General features: G+C 44.9%; 2 protein-coding genes across 3 annotated transcripts; one reads left to right on the forward strand and one right to left on the reverse strand.

Annotated features, from left to right (window-relative positions):
• Positions 1–445: 445 nt before the first annotated feature.
• On the reverse strand, positions 446–9,752 carry CCDC32 (coiled-coil domain containing 32). 2 transcript variants are annotated; one of them, XM_060004997.1, is made up of 4 exons: positions 9,686–9,752; positions 7,612–7,867; positions 4,759–4,915; positions 446–1,469 (listed from the first exon to the last, which is right to left on the reverse strand). In XM_060004997.1, the coding sequence occupies exons 2-4, from the start codon at positions 7,853–7,855 to the stop codon at positions 1,331–1,333; spliced, it is 540 nt and encodes a 179-aa protein (XP_059860980.1). In that variant the 5' UTR covers positions 7,856–7,867; positions 9,686–9,752; the 3' UTR covers positions 446–1,330. The 2 variants fall into 2 exon arrangements, with proteins under 2 accessions (XP_059860980.1, XP_059860981.1); XM_060004998.1 differs by having other exon boundaries at positions 7,612–7,862; positions 9,686–9,751.
• Positions 9,753–13,267: 3,515 nt separating this feature from the next.
• On the forward strand, positions 13,268–17,134 carry RPUSD2 (RNA pseudouridine synthase domain containing 2). The gene is made up of 3 exons (XM_060004999.1): positions 13,268–13,944; positions 15,210–15,506; positions 16,198–17,134. The coding sequence occupies exons 1-3, from the start codon at positions 13,318–13,320 to the stop codon at positions 16,930–16,932; spliced, it is 1,659 nt and encodes a 552-aa protein (XP_059860982.1). The 5' UTR covers positions 13,268–13,317; the 3' UTR covers positions 16,933–17,134.
• Positions 17,135–18,724: the final 1,590 nt, after the last annotated feature.

Here is an 18,724-nt window from a genome sequence, read left to right on the forward strand (position 1 = left end):
AAGGCATCCTACTAATAAAAAGCAGTAAGAATAAAGCTAACACCAGTAGTCAATGGCAAAACAAATAGGAAAACCCATCTGGAAATTACGACAAAAATATTCATATAATTAAGCAAGTATATAGAATCACCTGGTTGGTTCCCATCCTTTTGGACAAGGCAAAATTTCTCAATCTACTTGATTTAGAAATGAGCAAATGTTCTCTGAAGGTTTTTATGGCCACCTGCTCATCATTAGGGATTTGGAACCTATTACCCAGAAAGAGGCTCCACTGGAGCCATGACCTCAGAATCCTACCCTCAGGGCACCGAGGTTTGGCTTGTCAGAGGGCACACGTTAAAAACAGGAATCTGGCAAAAGTTACCAGCTCTCCTGCGTTGACATGCATTTGTGTTTACCTCCTGACTGCCTAGGAGTGTCTCTCTGAGAGGAATCAGGTTAATAGCACCACACACAGCTAGTCTGATGAGAAAAGTTTTATGTGGACAATACCAACTGAACAAGAACACCATAAACAAGGTAGGAAGCATAGGCTTAGCCAGGAAAGCTGCCGCAAGGAGTAGGCGTGGAATTATTCAGGAGTGGTTTCAAATACCAATACCATAAACACAAGTCTAATTTGGAACCTGGCTCTTTTTAAGTGCCAGAGGAAGTCAGGGGAGAAACCATGCATGAAATAAAAAATATACATGTATACACAGAAACACCTATATTTTCACACTTCTTTCGTTCATTTTCCCCACAAGAAACAAATCAGACGAAGGAAAAGCCCAGCCTCTTTTTCCTAAAGTCCCTATATTTATTATGGATTTGTTAGAGAAGCCTCAGATGGGTCTTGGATTCAAGGAAGCAGACTTCACTCTCTTCGGTGCCACGCATCCCTGACCATTTACCAAGGGAACGCGTGGAACACAGGTGGGACCATCCAGAAGAGGCGAGAAAAAATATGGCTCACTTAACTTATCCATTATACACAAGGGTATCAGTTTCTCCAAATACTTTCACACTTGGTCCTTCACTAGGTTCTTAGCAGACTTCTCACCTGCAGCAACAGAGCTCAGACAAGCTGTGAGACAGAGAGGAAGGCGGTATTTTGATCCAGCACCCACTGGGTCAGTCACTTTACCCAAGACAGTCACACGTGCCAGCCCCCAGCAAGTCCTCAGGGGCCCGCAGCTGCTTGCTTGGTGGAGTGGAAGGCTGGGCTTTTTCCCTCCCTAGATTTCTCCTTGCTGCTGCCGCTGCCGAGCTCTCTGCTGTTCCCTCTGGAACCAAGACAGCTGCTGGGCATGTGTGTGTGTGTGTGTGTGTGTGTGTGTGTGTGTGTAATTTATTGTTCCACTGCTGCTGGCTCGTCCCCGGGCGCTGGCTTCTCAACCTGCGACTCTGGAGGAATCAGATACTGGACCTCCTCCGTACTGATGGCTACTTTATCTGGCTGGAGCCACCTCTTGAAATGTTCCAAGGTGCTAGGAAAGAGCAGGAGAGAAGGGTGGCTGCATCAGACCTCACTGGTTAATTACTCAATGATTATCTCAGTTACTCAAAGACTGCCTTCCCGCCCACCACCAATTTCTTCCTATAATTGTTTTTCACTGCTAAGGTGGGGAGCACAGATACTCCTCTGACAGCTGTGCATCCTGGCAGCTCCGTGGCATAATTTACCCCCTAGTGGGCACTTGGGCGACAAGCAGCACCAGGCCGCCTTCAAATGAATGCAGAGTCTCTGAAGGCTTGATGAGAACAGCTAAAGAGCTTATGCCTCAGTCCTGTCTTTTTTTCCTCAAAACTGGAGAGAAGAGAAATCGTCAAGGGGAGGAAACATTCAAATAAATACCAAATTATTAGTGAGGCAGAAACCTGAGCATCTTGAAATCTCTTATACCTGAGGTAGTCTGAGGCTTAATTATACTTACAGCACTTAGTTGTACTAAACACGATTTTTCGTGTGTTTCTGTTTGTTTAGTTCTTTCTACAGCAAGATGCCAAGATGGAAACATCTGAGTAGCAATGTTCCCCACAAAGGAATGCCACTATGCCAGGGGGCTCTTTTTTGTTTGGATCTGTGGGGAGGGGGAAGTGTCCCCCTCCCACCTTCCTTGAGTACCCAGGATATCTCCACCCTAAAGCTATTAGACATTCACGGTAAATTGCAAATGACTAGGAATAATATAAACCTCATTCTGTGCTCTTCAATAGCAAAAAATCGTAAGCCAAGAAATAAGGCCATAACCAGCAGATTTTAGACACCTAAAATGAGGGAATCATGTTGTGGACAGTAGGATTTCCCAGCCCATTGCTCCCTTGCCAAAAGCATGCCATAAGGAGGGTCACACATCTGGCCTTCACATACGTGAAGAACCACACAATTCCACTACAAAATGGACTGTGTTTAAAACATAAACTTTGAAGTTTGAAACCAAATGCACGTCTACTGTTTCCTGGCGCTTGTTCTGAACACTGATAGAAAGAAGCATTCCCACAGATGTAGGCTCAGGGCGACAGGTGCCCACAGCTCAACAGCTGCCCATAGCTCAGGGGACTAAGGTGCTATGTGGGCATTTAATCTTCATCTACCATACTTTTCAAAAATTGTTTCAATTATTTCTATAAGGAAGGGAAACCTACATTATTTTAGGTATTAATAAATACACAGAAACATAAGCTTGAGTCTTGGTGCTGATCTAATTTCTGAGAAGAATTACTATTTGAGAATTATGCAGGAGAAAGTTGTCTTTTCTTCTCAGAACTGGAGAGGAAGGAAATATTGAAGAGGAGAGAATATAATACCAAATTATTAGTGGCTCAGAAATCTGTGCATCTTCATCTTTTGTGTTTGGGGCAGTTTAAGGCTCAATTGGGAAAAGAAAAGAGTAAAATGTATATTATTTTCTGAACCCTCAGAGGGAAGCTGACCTGACCTTAGATGCCACACTCATTTCTGAAGGATCTGGGGGCACGCTGATGCAATATTTGAGATAATGTAAGTGAAAATACTTTGCAAATTAAAAAATAAAATGTAACCATGAAGTTCTATTCACATACTGTCCATGATTTCAGCAGCAGTATCTTCATCTGATACCATGGGACTCTCAAAATCAGTGTTAATGCTATGATGTAAACTTAGGTTAAGTCATATTCCCCTAAGACCTTGTGTTAAAATTCAGGTTTTTATTTCCCTCACTGATTTTCATTTTGAATAATTTCTTACTGAATTTTAAAATTCTGTTAGGAAGAATAATATTAAGAAGAGCTAACACACAGTACTGACCCTGTGCCAGGCACTGTTCTAAGTGCTTTATACATAGTAACTCATTTAATGCTCATAACAACCCTATAAGGTAAGAGGTACTACTCCTGCTTTACAGAGCAGGAAGCTGAGGCACACACAGGTTACTCACCCAGAAACATACAACCAGTAAGTGGCAGAGCTCCTATCCCCGGTGTCAAGCACCATCCTGCTTTTTGTGGCAGAATGCCCTCTCCTCCTTTCTGCATCCAGCCCATCTGCAGATACTGTTCTCCTTTGGTACAAAACCAGACCCCAGAGGGAGCTCAATGGTCTTTCAACTTCTAAAGCACATTGTCACTTCCACTCATCTGGCTCTTTTCTTATGCTGCCTCGTTTTGTTAGGTATGTCTACATATATATTTGTCAGCTCTCCCCACCTAGTTCTGAGGACCAAAAAAAGGCTCTAAAACGTCTTTACATCTCCCCTCCATGCCTATGACATCAAGCACAGTGCCTTCATAGTAGATGCTTAAGAAATTCATTCATCTGGTCTACACAAATTTAAGTGTCTACTCAAATTTGACAGAAATATGACAAACTCTGTAAGGCAGTGGAGATTGATAGGTAAGAAGACTTGGTTCCAGTTGTTGATTGATTACTACTTTCTCAAGCACAGTGTGTACTTAAAAATGAATACAATAGTTTATTCTCAACTCTGCTCAACCTGTGATCAAGATGTAGGTGGGGGGGGGCTTCCCTGGTGGCACAGTGGTTAAGAATCCGCCTGCCAACGCAGGGTACACGGGTTCGAGCCCTGGTCTGGGGAGATCCCACATGCCGCGGAGCAACTAAGCCCATGAGCCACAACTACTGAGCCTGCGCTCTAGAGCATGCGAGCCACAACTACTGAGCCCGTGTGCCACAACTACTGAAGCCTGCGCACCTAAAGCCTGTGCTCTGCAACGAAAAGCCACCGCAATGAGAGTCCACGCACGGCAACAAGGAGTAGCCCCTGCTCGCCACAACTAGATAAAGCCTGCACGCAGCAATGAAGACCCAACGCAGCCAAAAAAAAAAAAAGATGTAGGTGCGGAATTTGCTTTTTGGCAAAAATACTAATTCCCCGGGCTTCCCTGGTGGCGCAGTGGTTGAGAGTCCGCCTGCCGATACAGGGGACACGGGTTCGTGCCCCGGTCTGGGTGGATCCCACATGCCGCGGAGCGGCTGGGCCCATGAGCCATGGCCACTGAGCCTGCGCATCCGGAGCCTATGCTCTGCAACGGGAGAGGCCACAACAGAGAGAGGCCCGCGTACCGCAAAAAAAAAAAAAAACTCATTCCCAAAAATCTGCCACTGGACTAAGCAAATAAAGCAACCTTACAAAGGATGATTTTAGCTCAGAAAAGCTGATGTTGATATCAACTTATATCTGGACTCAGATGTCGCTCTCCCTGACTTCTTTAGAGGAAGAGAAATGCTTTCAGTGAAATAGACCGTCACCTGGAGCTGGACTGAGAATCAATTACCTCTCATCAGAATCAAGTCCATCCACAAAGAATTCTGATGCTAACTTCTCCTGGAGGAACCGATCCCAGCATTCCTTCTTTGCTTGGGCCAGGGTACGAAGCATGTCCTTGGAAGTCACTTCCTGATGTAAACCTTTGATTCTTCTCAGTTTCTTCTCTAAAGAGAGAGGAAGTTGAACTTAACAAGGAAAGTGAGTATGAAACAAAACTAATCTAAAATGCAAAATGCCAGACTTCCCTCGAAGTCCAGTGGTTGAGACTCTGCGCTTCCACTGCAGGGGGCACGGATTCAATCCCTGGTTGGGGAACCAGGATTCCGCATGCCACACAGTGCGGCCAGACAAAACAAAACAAAGCAAAAATGCAAAATGTCAACTTAAAAATTCTCTCACTGATGAGTACAAGCACACTCCCTGAAAAAGAGCTCATTTTTTTAAGGAGGACAAACCTACATTTTTCTTTTTCCATCCCAATGCCTTCTCTCTGCATTGTACCAAATAACTGTTAAATTGTTTAACCCCAGAAAAGGAGTTTATAGGTTCTCATAAATAAATTGATGGCACGGTTTCTTTGAAATCACAGAAGCCCAGCAGGTATCTCTCTAAGAAATGCTTGTTTTCCCTGGCTTGACATGTGTATACTATTTTCTTTTTTCAACTCCTGAAAATAGTCTCTCGGAGGAGTAAATGGCTTTTTTTGTTACAGTGTCATAAAGTGGTTTCCAAACCTCATGAGAAAGAATTAGATAAAATGAAGAGAGATTCGTTGGTTCATTAGACACAAAAATTGACTTGATGAGAACTCAATAATAAGAGACCTTTAAGATCTCTATGTGTGATTAAGTTCTTGATTAAAGAAAAGGAATCTCCCAATGTTTTTTTTGAAGGTTGTTCTGCTTGTGGCCTGGATGTTGGAGCCTAACAAAAACAAACATCTTGTAATCCCTGTGAGAGTGATCCATTATAGCTTCCTGGTGATACATGTTTAGTTACTCTTCTTTGCATTTTAAGTATAACTGATGAACAGACAGCCCCTTTAAAAGAATACAAGTAAGGGTATCACCATTTGCCTTCTGCCTTAATTTAGTCTTGCCTCTAACTATAATAAATAGGTAAATGATGACTTTTTGGAGGGGAGGGGTGGACATCAAGCCCACCAATAGAAACTTTATGATTTGCAATCTTGTTTTCATTTCTAAACAAGCCGCATCAGCTGGAACCCACTGATCAAAACAAACACCTTTTGTTGCTACAAGTTACCACCAAAAGCTCACCCATGGAAAAAAAAAAAAAAACTACAGTTGATAAATGTTAAATATTTGAGAAGTTTTTTTCTCCTGGAGGATGGGTAAAGGATTATGTATATCTCAGGTTGAACTGGCTAAAAGTTTTTAATTGTTGCTCTTAGTGGATTCTCTGATATAAGTTTATTTGGCAATAAAAACAATCTTTATGTTGTCAGGCCTTGATTGTCAAGGTGGGAGGTAGTCTTTTGGGCTGGAAAAGGTCTTCCCCTTTCTGAGGGTGCTGAGTCCCTGATCAGATGTGATCAGGCAGAAATAGGTGCCTTGCATCCTCCAAACCCGCTTGCCATTATCTTCCAGACTCTGCCAAAGGCAACAGGAATCCCTCTTATTTTCTTCAGGGGAGGACATTTTAATCATCATCTTAACTGAGTTTAGAAAAGATCCGTGGAGTTTTAACTTTCTGAACCAGTCTTCACCAATCAAAAACATCACTGAATCCATGAAAGTTTCTTATATGCCCTGGGCACAGAGCACCAACAAGACGAAGGATCTGGTTCTTCAGCTTCCTAAGACTGTGGCTTCTTCTCCTATCATCATTAAACAGATATTCTGACTACAACAGAATTGGTAACCTCCTCGGCCACTGCTGCAAGTATTACTATACTATCTCTGGTGGCTTCCCAACAAATTTCATATTACACCCTCAGCTTTCTCATTAGCCATCATTCCACCTGTGTTTTTCTCATATTTTTTTCCTCCAGTACATCATTAACCAAATTCCTTCTATTTTTCCAAGAAATTTCTTAGCAATCATGTAAACTCTATTCTGACTCTTCTTTCTGTCCTTCCTCAAATGCTTCTTCTTCCTGAATTGCCTTTCCTTCCTCAAATAATTATTCTCAGGTTTGGTTTTGTGACATATTGATGCATCTCATGGATGTCTAATAATAAAGGTTAACTCAATTCTGAAGATTGGCGATCACTGCCCAAGACTGATATTTGTCTTTCCCCTAGCACGGGACAATCTGAATCTCTTTCCTGTGTTAGGAGTCTCTCTAAATACTTAAGGAAGGCCACCGGACAGGGCAGTGAAGATGTGTTCAGGAAATATTTAAAAACTAAAATGGCTAACAAGAGGCAGAATGAATTTTATGTCAATATACTCCCATCCCAACCATCAATCTATTAAATCTATTTCTCAAACTGTAGCATCATAAATCCACATGTAGCTCTGGGACCATGACCTTCTTCTTTCAGGATGCATAAGGTATGACACTTTGGGGTTATCTGAATACATGGGCCACCAAGAGTGAACAAGAGTGTCCTACAGAATGCCAATAAATAAAGCAGAATTGAGATGAAACAGTCAGAGGCAGGAGATGACAAAGACTGTTAAGGGATGTACAAGGAAAAGGGGGCTCCTTCCCAACAACCAACCTGAAACACCCCCCCTAGAATTACATCTGACAGATACATGTGGTAAGGACAAAAAAACAAACAAAAAAACAGAGAACAGAAAACCAGGTTTGATGTAACAGAACTTCAACATGCTTCCTTAAAACCACCAGCTTCTGATTAAAAAAAAAAAAAAAAGCCATCTAACTTACCTAGAGATGCTAAATACACTTCTGAATCCTGTAGGGGAGCCCAAGGCTTTACAGTTGGCTGCACAGCAAAGTCTGGGGCCTCCCTCTGGCCTGTGCCTGCAGGGTAAGAATCCATAAAGGAGTCTGAGAAAGCATTGCTGGCACTATCCTCTTGGTCAGGATGTGGCAGACAGGAACAGATTTCAGCCCAAAGATCCGGGCCAGGTCTTGTAGTTGTAGAGTCAACGTTCTCAAACATTTTCATTTGGAATCTGAGCTGAAAAAACAGAAGCTCAAGTGAATAAGGACTGACTTAGGAAGGAAGGTAATAGCCTTTTATCAAGTTTCTCTTAACAAAATTTAAAATGTCTTCTATTACATTCCTATGTTATTGAGAAATAGATGACAAAAGGGTAATTAGGTTCCTCTTCTGGCTCTGCACTCAGGTTGTTTTCATAATGAAGTTTGTCTTTTAAAATGGAATTTCTTTTTTTATTAATTAATTAATTTTTGGCTGTGTTGGGTCTTCGTTGCTGCACGTGGGCTTTCTCTAGTTGCGGCAAGCGGGGGCTATGCTTCGTTGCAGTGCGCGGGCTTCTCATTGCAGTGGCTTCTCTTGTGGAGCACGGGCTCTGGGCACGTGGGCTTCAGTGGTTGTGACACGTGGGCTCAGTAGTTGTGGCTGGTGGGCTCTAGAGCACAGGCTCAGTATTTGTGGCGCACAGGCTTAGTTGCTCCGCAGCATGTGGGATCTTCCTGGACCTGGGCTCGAACCTGTGTCCCCTGCATTGGCAGGCAGATTCTTAACCTCAGTGCCACGAGGGAAGTCCCTTAAAATGGAATTTCTATAAGCCAGACACAAAAGGACAAATATTGAATGATTCCACTTATATGAGGTCTATGCAGTCAAACTCATAGAGACAGAAAATAGAATGGTGGTTGGAGGCGGGGATGGTAATGGGAGTTACTGTTTAATGGGTACAGAGTTTCGGTTTGGGAAGTTCTAGAAATAGATGGTCGGAATGGTTGTACAATAATGTGAATGCCACTTAACAGTACATCTATAAATGGTTAAAATGGTAAAATTTATGTTATGGATGTTTTAACACATATACGCACACACACACAGAGGAATTTCTAGGACATTTCCAGTGAGGACAACCATTCTGCACTTTTCTCCAAATATCTCCAAAATGCAACCACTCTGTCCTCAGCCAATTAAATTCTGTTTTCAATAGGATACAGACTAAAGGCCCTGCACAGTTCCATATACAGTACACCAGGATAATAAAAATGCTGCTTGGTGAAAACTGTCGGAGAGTACTGTCATATGCAAGACTCATGTGCTCATTACATGGTGACGCTGGGCTATACGGCTCGTGTTCTTATTTTAATAGAAAAATGGAACGACAGACATTGTCATCATTTTACAGATGAAAAAACTGAGGATCATGAGGGTAACTTGTCAAAGGCACATTACTGATACAGAGTGAATCCCTGATTGGAAACCAGACCTGTGACGCTCCAAAAGCCATGTTTTTACCCATTATCACTCTGCCTGTTTGGGACTCTATACTGAAAGTAGCCTGAGCAGAGCTAAATGGGAAGGGCTACCCACAAAGCCCGGGGGCTTTCGTAACTATCTAATCTAATAGGATGAATTGACACCTTCTTACAGGAGGGACCTTTGAGATTAGGAAGGCTGCCTGGGAAAAGGTCTGAATAATTCCAGGAGAGAGCGCCCAGCCAGCGCAATGGCCCGGAAGTAAAAGGGCCAGATATGTGACGGAGTCCCTGTATGAACTGATGCCAAGGGTCACAATGAGGCTCCACCCCTATACCGAAGTCGTTTGAACCCACCCACACCAAAACTTTGCTAGCATCAGAGCCCTGGTCCCCTGGTCCCCCGGTCCCCCGCAGGAAGTCCATACCAGCGCGGAAAACCCTGATGTCCAGATCTCGGGCCTCAGTCGCTCAGGCCTCAAGGACTGGCCAGGAGGGACGACTGAGGCCCCGAGGCACCTCTGTGGTATCTCGGAATGCGGCCGGAGCCGGGGATACAAAACGCTGGGCACCCCCGCGCCTCTCCACCTACCGCAACCGCCGGCCCCGCAGCCCGCAAACGCTCAGCTCAGTTCAGTCGCTGGCAGCCTGGGAGAAATAGGGAGGCGGAGTTTCTAGGTGACGGATCCCTGGAGTCCTCCAACCACCTCCCAAACTGGCGATGTTCTGTGCGTCAATTGGTCGAGTGGAGCTCAGCAGGGTAAGGAAGCGAGAAGCAGAGGGCTAGGAAACGATGGGCGGGACTGTTGTTGCCTGGAAACGGTGGAGAACACGCCCTGGGCCCCAGTCTTCCCAAGGGCCAGGTAGATTCGGCTCATATCAAGTGCGTTACAGCCGCGCGGACGGCGCTTTCCACGTGGTTCCTGCTCAGATAGGGAAGCCCAGTTTCCAAGGCCTTGACTTTTCTTGGTTACCTGAGCAAGTTAATCTCCTCGGCCGTTCTCTGGGCTGCTGTTTGTCCCCGAAAATTTCAGCCCTTCGATACGCAAATTAGAGGACTTCTGCTCCTCGAATGGGGTTGGAAGCGATTACTTTCCTTACTCTCACAGGAGATCCAGGTCCCGTTCACCAAGTTATGTAGCTTTCCCACATTCATTTAGTCAATAGACATCAGGCTCATGCTGTGTTCGAGGCATTGTGTTAAGCGGGAATTCAAGACAGGTAAGACTTGGTATGGGTCCCAGCCTTAAAGCTTAGGAGGAAGCGCCATGGAGACAGACAAGTTGACAAATAACATCAAAGAGTTATAGAGGATATGACGGAAGTGTGGCCAGAGTACATAAAGGAGAGAGTGGTCATGGGAAATGTGTGTCAGAAACTTTTTTTTTTTTTAAAGGAGATGACCTTTGATATCCTTCAGGGGTTATCCGTTCGTTGAGATGCAACCCTCCCAACCTGATCCCCAATTTCCAGGGCAGGTTACTGTCTCCCAAAAGACACATGTGAAGAAAGACATCAGCAAACCATCTGTAGAAGTAGCTTGGCTGAGGGTATAATCTCTAGATGTGTCCAAAGCCAATCAATGTGGCTATGGTGGTAATAACTACCACCATGTGAAAGGGAACTACAAGGTACTCTGTTACATTTATAATCATTCTTAGAATATGCAAACAGAAGGAAGTGGAAAGCAAGAAGGTTAGAAAACAAAGGAGCAAATAATAGGCAAGATTTTGGCAGTGCTTATTCACAGGGAATATATGAGGATGGGCGGATCCATAGAGTCCTCCAACTGCCACCCGACCTGGTGACACGAATCTGGTAGCATCTGATTCATAGAAAGGATCACTGTCATAGATTTATGGGTGCTTCATTGAGCTGCTCCATGGCCTTTCAACTCACTTATGAAGTTTTCTCTAATTTCCTGCTCACCAAAAAAACCTCTTGATTTCATATTTGGCCTCTTACATATCTTGATACCAGGATGAGGGTGCCTTTAACAGTAGGCACAAACAGTGGCTGCTATAAAATTGAATACACCTTTTAACTTAAAATTACAGTTGTAAATTTAAAAATGGTCACCCTTAGCGATTCATCTGTGTCCTTTGAGTTTAATTAGTGTGTGCACTGAATAAATCCAAACCAGATCCTGGACTTGCAAAGCTGAAACCATAAGCCCTGGTGATCTCCCCCTCCCCAAGGACTGTTCACACTGGGAAGCCACATGAGGGCAGTCAGCATCCCTCTATCTTAGTCTCTGCTTTAACCACAATGTGATTAGCACAAATATGTTTTATATTTGTTTCCTCAACCAGCCTAGGCCTTCACTGAGGTCAGGAACCATGTCTTTCTTACCTCTGTATCTCTAGAGCCAAGCGATGCTTGGCAAATGTTCAAAACTTGTTTGGTGTCTGAATGTTTAAATTAGAACCCTCATGGTCAAAGACCACACTGAATTGGAGCTAGACCTTGTGATTCACTCTTCAGTCCCTTCTCCAAGTTGCAACCAGGGTAATCTTTTTGAAATGGAGATTAGATCATGTCACACACACACACACACACACACACCCCAGAAACTCTTTCCCATTGCTCTTAAAGACTTAAATCCTTATCACAGTAAGTTAGGTGGAGTTCTTAGTTCAAACTATAGCGCTCATTCTAGCCAGTTTAAGCAGTAAAAGGAATTAATTAAAGCTGCTCTGTACAATAAAATTTCTGTGATGATAGAAATGTTCTGTATTTGAGCTGTCCAATAAGGTATCCACTAGCTTCATGTGATTATTGAGCACTTGAGATGCAGTTTCTGTAACTGAAGAACTGAATTAAAATTTTTTTTTCATTTTAATTAATTTAAATAGCCACAGGTGGCTAATGGCTATTCTATTGTACACCACAGTATTAAAGGATATTAAATAGTTCACAGAATCTCAAGATGGACCAAAGAGTCAGACTTGGGGTCTATACCCACTGAGTAAACCTCAGTGTCCAAACCTCACTGAGGGATTTCTCAGGGAGCACCCCAATGCCATTGAACATAGACACTGCAGCTGGGCACTGGACACAAGAACTTCCCCCACTCTTAGTCCCCCAAATCAGATACCTCCAATGCTATCTTGTCAGACATGTATTCCACACTGTGCCTGCTTCCTCTGCTATATGCCTCTGAACCAAAGGTTCTGCCTGATCAAAGGAGCCCAGGTGATGGATGCCCAAGTTGCAGGGGAGGCTGGGAAGGCCAGTTTCTGAATTCCACCTCTTGGAGGCAGTACTTAATGTGGGAAATTCCCCACACAAGAGTGTTGAGAAGATGCTGGATGTCCAAAGGGTACGACAAAAATCTACTTTGCGCGGTCTATAAAAGTCCTTTTCAAACTTTAATATGCAAACAGATGATCTGAGGATCTTGTTAAAATGCAGGTTCTCACTCAGCTGATCTGGAGGGAAGGAGGAAAAAGATTCTGCGGTTCCAGCAGTTGTTGCCCATGTTGCTAATCCACAGACCACATTTTGAGTATTTAAAAAAAAAACAACGTTATTGAAATATAATTCACATTCCATACAATTCACCCTTTTGTCATGTGGCTGGTTCTCAGAGGCCTTGGCTTCTCTTGATTTGGATGTTTCTGAGCCTGTTCTCCGGCTCTCTTGTGAATCCTATGAGGCACTAATATCCTTTCAATAATTCCGTCTCTTATGAAGTTAACAGAAGTTGGTTTCAGTACTTTGCATTTAAGAACTCTGACAAATACATCTTCTGATCTACTTGGAGTTTTAATCTCAGGACACGAGCATATGGGAGGCAAATGGGAGATCTCTAGTCCTTCTCATGCTGTTAGGGAGAAGGACAAGTGTAAAAACATTGCTTCTGAGATGTGTGTGCTTAATTACATATATAACAGCTTTATTGAGTTATATAAGTCACAAAATATACCCTTTAAAGTATACAACACAGTGCTTCTTGGATATTCAGAGTTTAGCAATCCTCATTTTGTTTTGTTTTGTTTTAAAATAACTTTCAAGAGTCTTTCCAGACTCAAGGGACGTCGAGCATATCTACATGGAATCTACACTTACTGAATCATTCTCACAGCCTCTCAACTCAACTCATTCTGCTCACTCCTTCACTCCTATTCTTAACGCAGTCCCGCCTCGGCACTAGGCGTCACTGATTGGTTGGTGCCGAGTGACGTCATCAGAGCGCGACATGGCCGCCGCGGTTGGGTGGTCATGTGGCTGGGCGGCCGCGTGTGGCTCCAGGTTTTTGGGCGAGTGTGCTTCAACCTCCGGCGTCTCACCTTTGACAGGACTTGGGGTGGCCGTAGGGGCCCCATGGCGGAAACACTTTCGACCAGGGCCGAGGCAGCTAGCGGGCTGGGGGCTCCGGCTCAGCAAAATGGAGATGCGGGTGGCTACGCGAGGGGTGAGCAGCCCCCAGGGCGCCCGGAGCCAGCGGGCCCAGGAGTGGAGCCGGCCCCGGGGGACGCGACGCAGGCCGCAGGGAGCGGGGAGCAGGCCGCGACTGTAGGCCCGGGCCCCGGCAAGCGGAAGAAGCGGCGGGGAGCAACCGGGGAGCGCGTCGTGCCGCCCCCGAAGAAGCGGCGGGCAGGCGTTAGCTTCGGCGATGAACACTTTGCCGAGACCAGCTACTACTTTGAGGGCGGCCTGCGCAAGGTGCGGCCCTATTACTTTGACTTCCAAACTTACTGCAAAGGCCGCTGGGTGGGCCACAGCTTGCTGCACGTCTTCAGCACCGAGTTCCGAGCCCAGCCTCTTGCCTACTACGAAGCCGCGGTCAGGGCAGGACGCCTGCACCTCAACGAGGAGCCAGTACAGGACCTCAGCGTTGTGCTCAAGGTGGAGTCCTCATGGGGCCTGCCCAAAAGGGGGCAGGGTTTTATTTCATAGTTACTAGGGCATAGGTACTGGAGTAAAATCGGGGTAATTCTGAAGCGTTCTCATTTTCACTTGGAACACTCTTTTAGCGCCCCATCTCCGCAGGTAGACAGCCTGTATGCTTAAGAACTCAGCCCACTTATCCCCTCCATCAAGGCGTCTTCGGTGTTTCCAAGGGACAGAAGTTGTAATTCTCATAGCTCCTTTTACGCACTGTCTTGTGGCACTGGTGCTTATGACTTTCTACCTTGCGTTGTAGATCTCTATACAAATAGTAATAACCGAGACTATCATTTATATCTCCTGACTGTGTGCTGGGCACAGAGTTAAGCATTAGGTACTTTAACATTTAATTCTAATGACAAACCTGTGGAGTACATACTGCCACCTCATTTTACCTGTGAGGAAGCTGAGAAAACTAAGGTAAACCTCACAGAGGTAAGGTAACAGTGCCACTTCCAACGCCTGTGTCCTTATAACTTCTGCTTAAATTATTTATCACAGAGCCTGATAAGATAGAATTGTGAAATGACAGAGATTGAGACTAGAATTGTCTAGCCCAGTGCTTTGACTCTTTAAAATTCCATCACAGCTGAGGTACCAGACACCCTTGTTATTAACACTGCCTCACCATAGTTGTGAGGGGATGCAAGGCATCTGGAGAGTGAGTAGTTTGAATCCCCTCTCCCATCCCAGTTTTGAGAAGCAGAGGTCTGGACTGACCCTCACATTTTACAGATGAAGAAACTGAGGCCTGGAGAAGTTAAGTGACTTTCCTTAGAGCATACAGTAGGCCTATAGCAAATCCAGGTGTAGAGCCCAAATCTCTGGACTTAGAGCTTGGTGTTTGTTCAAGGTCACAATAAGTGATGATTTATGGAGGTTTTTTTCCTTTATTTTAGAAAAATTTACTTTTCGAATATAACTTTGTGGTAGAGAAAATACGAATAAGCAGAATAACAACAAAAATCCATACTCTTACCACCCAGGGATATCACCGTTAACATTTTGTGTATATCCTATGAGTTTTTCAATGTCTGCTATCTACCTCTATGTCTGTGTTTTTGCAAAGTGAGACTACACTATGCACACTGCTTTTTCTGTCTAAGGATGTACTGTGACCATTCTTCCATGTCAGTAAGGAAGAGGGGAGGAAGCTGTGTGTGCTGCTGACTGATTATAGGTGGCTGGACCCTGGGCTGACTGGTTGCCTATGTCATTGGCAGGACAATGACTTCTTACGGAACACAGTGCACAGGCATGAGCCACCAGTTACAGCAGAACCCGTCTGCCTGCTAGCAGAGAACGAAGATGTGGTGGTTGTAGACAAGCCTTCTTCCATTCCTGTCCACCCCTGTGGCCGCTTCCGACACAACACGGTCATCTTCATCCTGGGCAAGGAGCACCAACTCAAGGAGCTACACCCATTGCATCGGCTTGACCGCCTTACCTCTGGGGTCCTTATGTTTGCCAAGACAGCAGCCGTCTCGGAGAGAATTCATGAACAGGTTCGGGACCGGCAGGTGAGCCAAGCTTTTGCCTCCTGCAGGCCACCTTCTGACCTCATGAATGCTCTGTGTTGAAAGGGTGTCACTGAGTTCTAGATCTGAAGTGAGCCTTCGTGTTTATCTGGTCATGCCGCCTATCTTCAGGAAGGTCAACACCTAAAGTGCCAGAGACAGGTTATTATCTCTCATGTTTCAAAAGATCTTTAGAGATGGCATATACTGCCTCTCAGTAATATGCTGTTTTGAAGATTTAAAGTGCTGACAGGCTGAGCAGGGTTTTTAAGACTGTGGTGAGAATCTACTTGGTGGGAAGAATTCTGGATGGCGTTGGAAGATGCTTGGGTAGAAGAGTTAAATGGTGGTGATTGTGGTCTTGAGACTTGTAATTCTGGATCTGATTGTAATATATTTATTGTTTACTGTATACCAAGCTCCAGTACCAAGTACGTTAGAGCCCAGCTGACTGAATCCGTATAACAGCCCTGTTGGTGTAAATGCTTTTCTAATCAAACATTTTCCAGACAAGTTAATGGGATTTAAAGAGGCTAAGTAAGTAATGTGCCTAGGATTGCGCAACTGGCAAATGGTGGAGCTGGGGTTTGAATCCTTTTCTGTCTGACACAGGTCCATTGTCCTCACTGCAGAGGGTTTGGGCTTCATGCGTTTAGGCTTTGTGCTGACTTTCTCCCTCTCCCCTCCTGTGTAGCTGGAGAAGGAGTACGTGTGCCGGGTGGAGGGGGAGTTCCCTGCCGAGGAAGTAACCTGCAAGGAACCCATCTTGGTGGTGTCCTACAAGGTAGGGGTATGCCGTGTAGATCCTCGGGGCAAGCCCTGTGAGACAGTGTTCCAGAGACTGAGCTACAATGGCCACTCCAGTGTGGTACGGTGCCGGCCACTCACAGGCCGCACCCACCAGATCCGAGTCCACCTCCAGTTCCTGGGTCACCCCATCCTCAATGACCCCATCTACAACTCAATCGCCTGGGGCCCCTCCCGAGGCCGAGGCGGCCACATTCCAAAGACAGATGAGGAACTACTGCGGGACCTTGTGGCAGAGCACCAGGCCAAACAGAGTCTGGATGTGCTAGATCTCTGTGAGGGTGACCTGTCTCCAGGACTCCCAGACTCTACAGCCCCTTCCTCAGAGCTGGGCAAAGACTGCCTAGGAGAGTTGGCTGCATCTGCCCAGAAGATGGATGGAGCAGTTGAGGCAGGCCCTCAGGATCTGGACACAGTGCCCTTGGCATCAGGGAAGGCAACGGAAATCGATGTCGTGGATCAAGAGACAGACCCACTCTGTGCAGAGTGCCGGCTAGTGCGACAGGACCCCTTGCCGCAGGACCTTGTGATGTTCCTGCATGCCCTGTGCTATAAAGGACCAGACTTCGAGTACTTTTCACCCATGCCTGCCTGGGCACAGGATGACTGGCAAGAGGACTGAGGGCTGTGGCCAATGGAGGGATTACTTCTCAGACTGGAACGGGGATGGGCCATGAAGTAGGAGTTGACCACATGGGGTGGTACTCAGACTTTCTCAGGGGTGAGATTGGGCTCTTAAAGGACCTGCTCATACTTGCTACCTCCTTCCTTCTCCCTCCAGCTAGAGTTTGGGGACTTTTTGGTTTGTAAAATAGATCTCTTTTTCTAATACCTTGTGTGTCTGGTTTTCTTACTAGTTTTTTTGGTTTTTTAATTGAGGTAAAGTTCACATAACACAATTACCATTCTAAGATATACAGTTTAGTGGTGTTTCATACATTCACAGTGATGTGCAGCCATAACCTCTTAATTAGTTCCAAAACATTTTCATCACCCAAAAGGAAACCCGTACTCTTTAAATAGGTAATCCCCATTTCCTCTTCCTCCCAGCCCCTGATTCCATTCGTCAACTTTCTGTCTCTATGGATTTGCCTATTCTGGACATTTTTTACAAATGGAATCACATAATATGTGACCTTTTGTGTCTGTCATCTTTTGTTTAGCATCGTGTTTTCAGGGTTCATCCCATTTTGTTTTTTTGGCCACGCCATGTGACATGTGGGATCCTAGTTCCCTGACCAGGGATCAAACCTGCGCCCCCGGCATTTGAAGCACGGAGTCAGCCATTGGACCGCCAGGGAAGTTCCCTGAGTTCATCCAATTTATAGCACACATCAGTACTTCGTTCCTGTCTATGGCTGAATAATGTTCCATTGCATGGTTATAAACCACATTTTGTATATCCATTCATCGGTTGACGGACATTGGGTTGTTTCCACCTTTTGGCGGTTGTGAATAGTGCTGCTATGAACATTTGTATACAAATTTTTGTTTGAATACATGTTTTCTGTTCTTTCAAGTACATACCAAGGAGTGGAATTGCTGGGTCATATGGTAATTCTGTGTTTAATTTTGGGGGAAATCACCAAACTTTCCCACAGCAGCTGAACCATTTTACATTCCCACGGGCAATGCACAACGGTTCCAGTTTCTCTGCATTCTTACCAACACTTGTTATTTTCCATTGTTTTGATTGTAGTCATTCTAGTGGGATTGAAGTATTATCTCATTGTGGTGTTTTTTTGTTTGGTTTTTTTTTTGCGGTACGTGGGCCTCTCACTGTTGTGGCCTCTCCCGTTGCGGAGCACAGGCTCTGGACGCGCAGGCTCAGCGGCCATGGGTCACGGGCCCAGCCGCTCCGCGGCATGTGAGATCTTCCCAGACCGGGACACGAACCCGTGTCCCTTGCATTGGCAGGCGGACTCTCAACCACTGCACCACCAGGGAAGCCCTCTCATTGTGGTTTTGATTTGCATTTCCCTTGTAACTAATAATGTTAAACATCTTTTCATGTGCTTGTTGGACATTTGTGTATCTTCTTTGAAGAAATGTCTATTCAAATCTTTTGCCCATTTTTAATTCAGATTGGCTTGTTGTTTTTGAGTTATAAGAGTTTTTATGTATTCTGGATATAAGACCCTTAAAAGATACATGATTTGCAAATATTTTCTCCCATTCTGTAGGTTGTCTTTTCACTTTATTGGCAGTGTCCTGTGATTCACAAAACTTTTATTTGTTTATTATTTATTATGGTAAGAACACTTAACATGAGATCTACACCTTAACAAATTTCAATGTGTACAATACGATATTGTTAACTGTAGGCATGGTGTGGTACAGCATCTCTGGAACTTAAGTATCTTGCGTAACTGAAACTTTATACTTGTTGAATAGCAGTTCCCCATGTCCCCCTG

The sequence above is a fragment of the Delphinus delphis genome, chromosome 2 (genome assembly GCF_949987515.2).
Source record: "Delphinus delphis chromosome 2, mDelDel1.2, whole genome shotgun sequence".
Taxonomy (NCBI): Eukaryota; Metazoa; Chordata; class Mammalia; order Artiodactyla; family Delphinidae; genus Delphinus; species Delphinus delphis.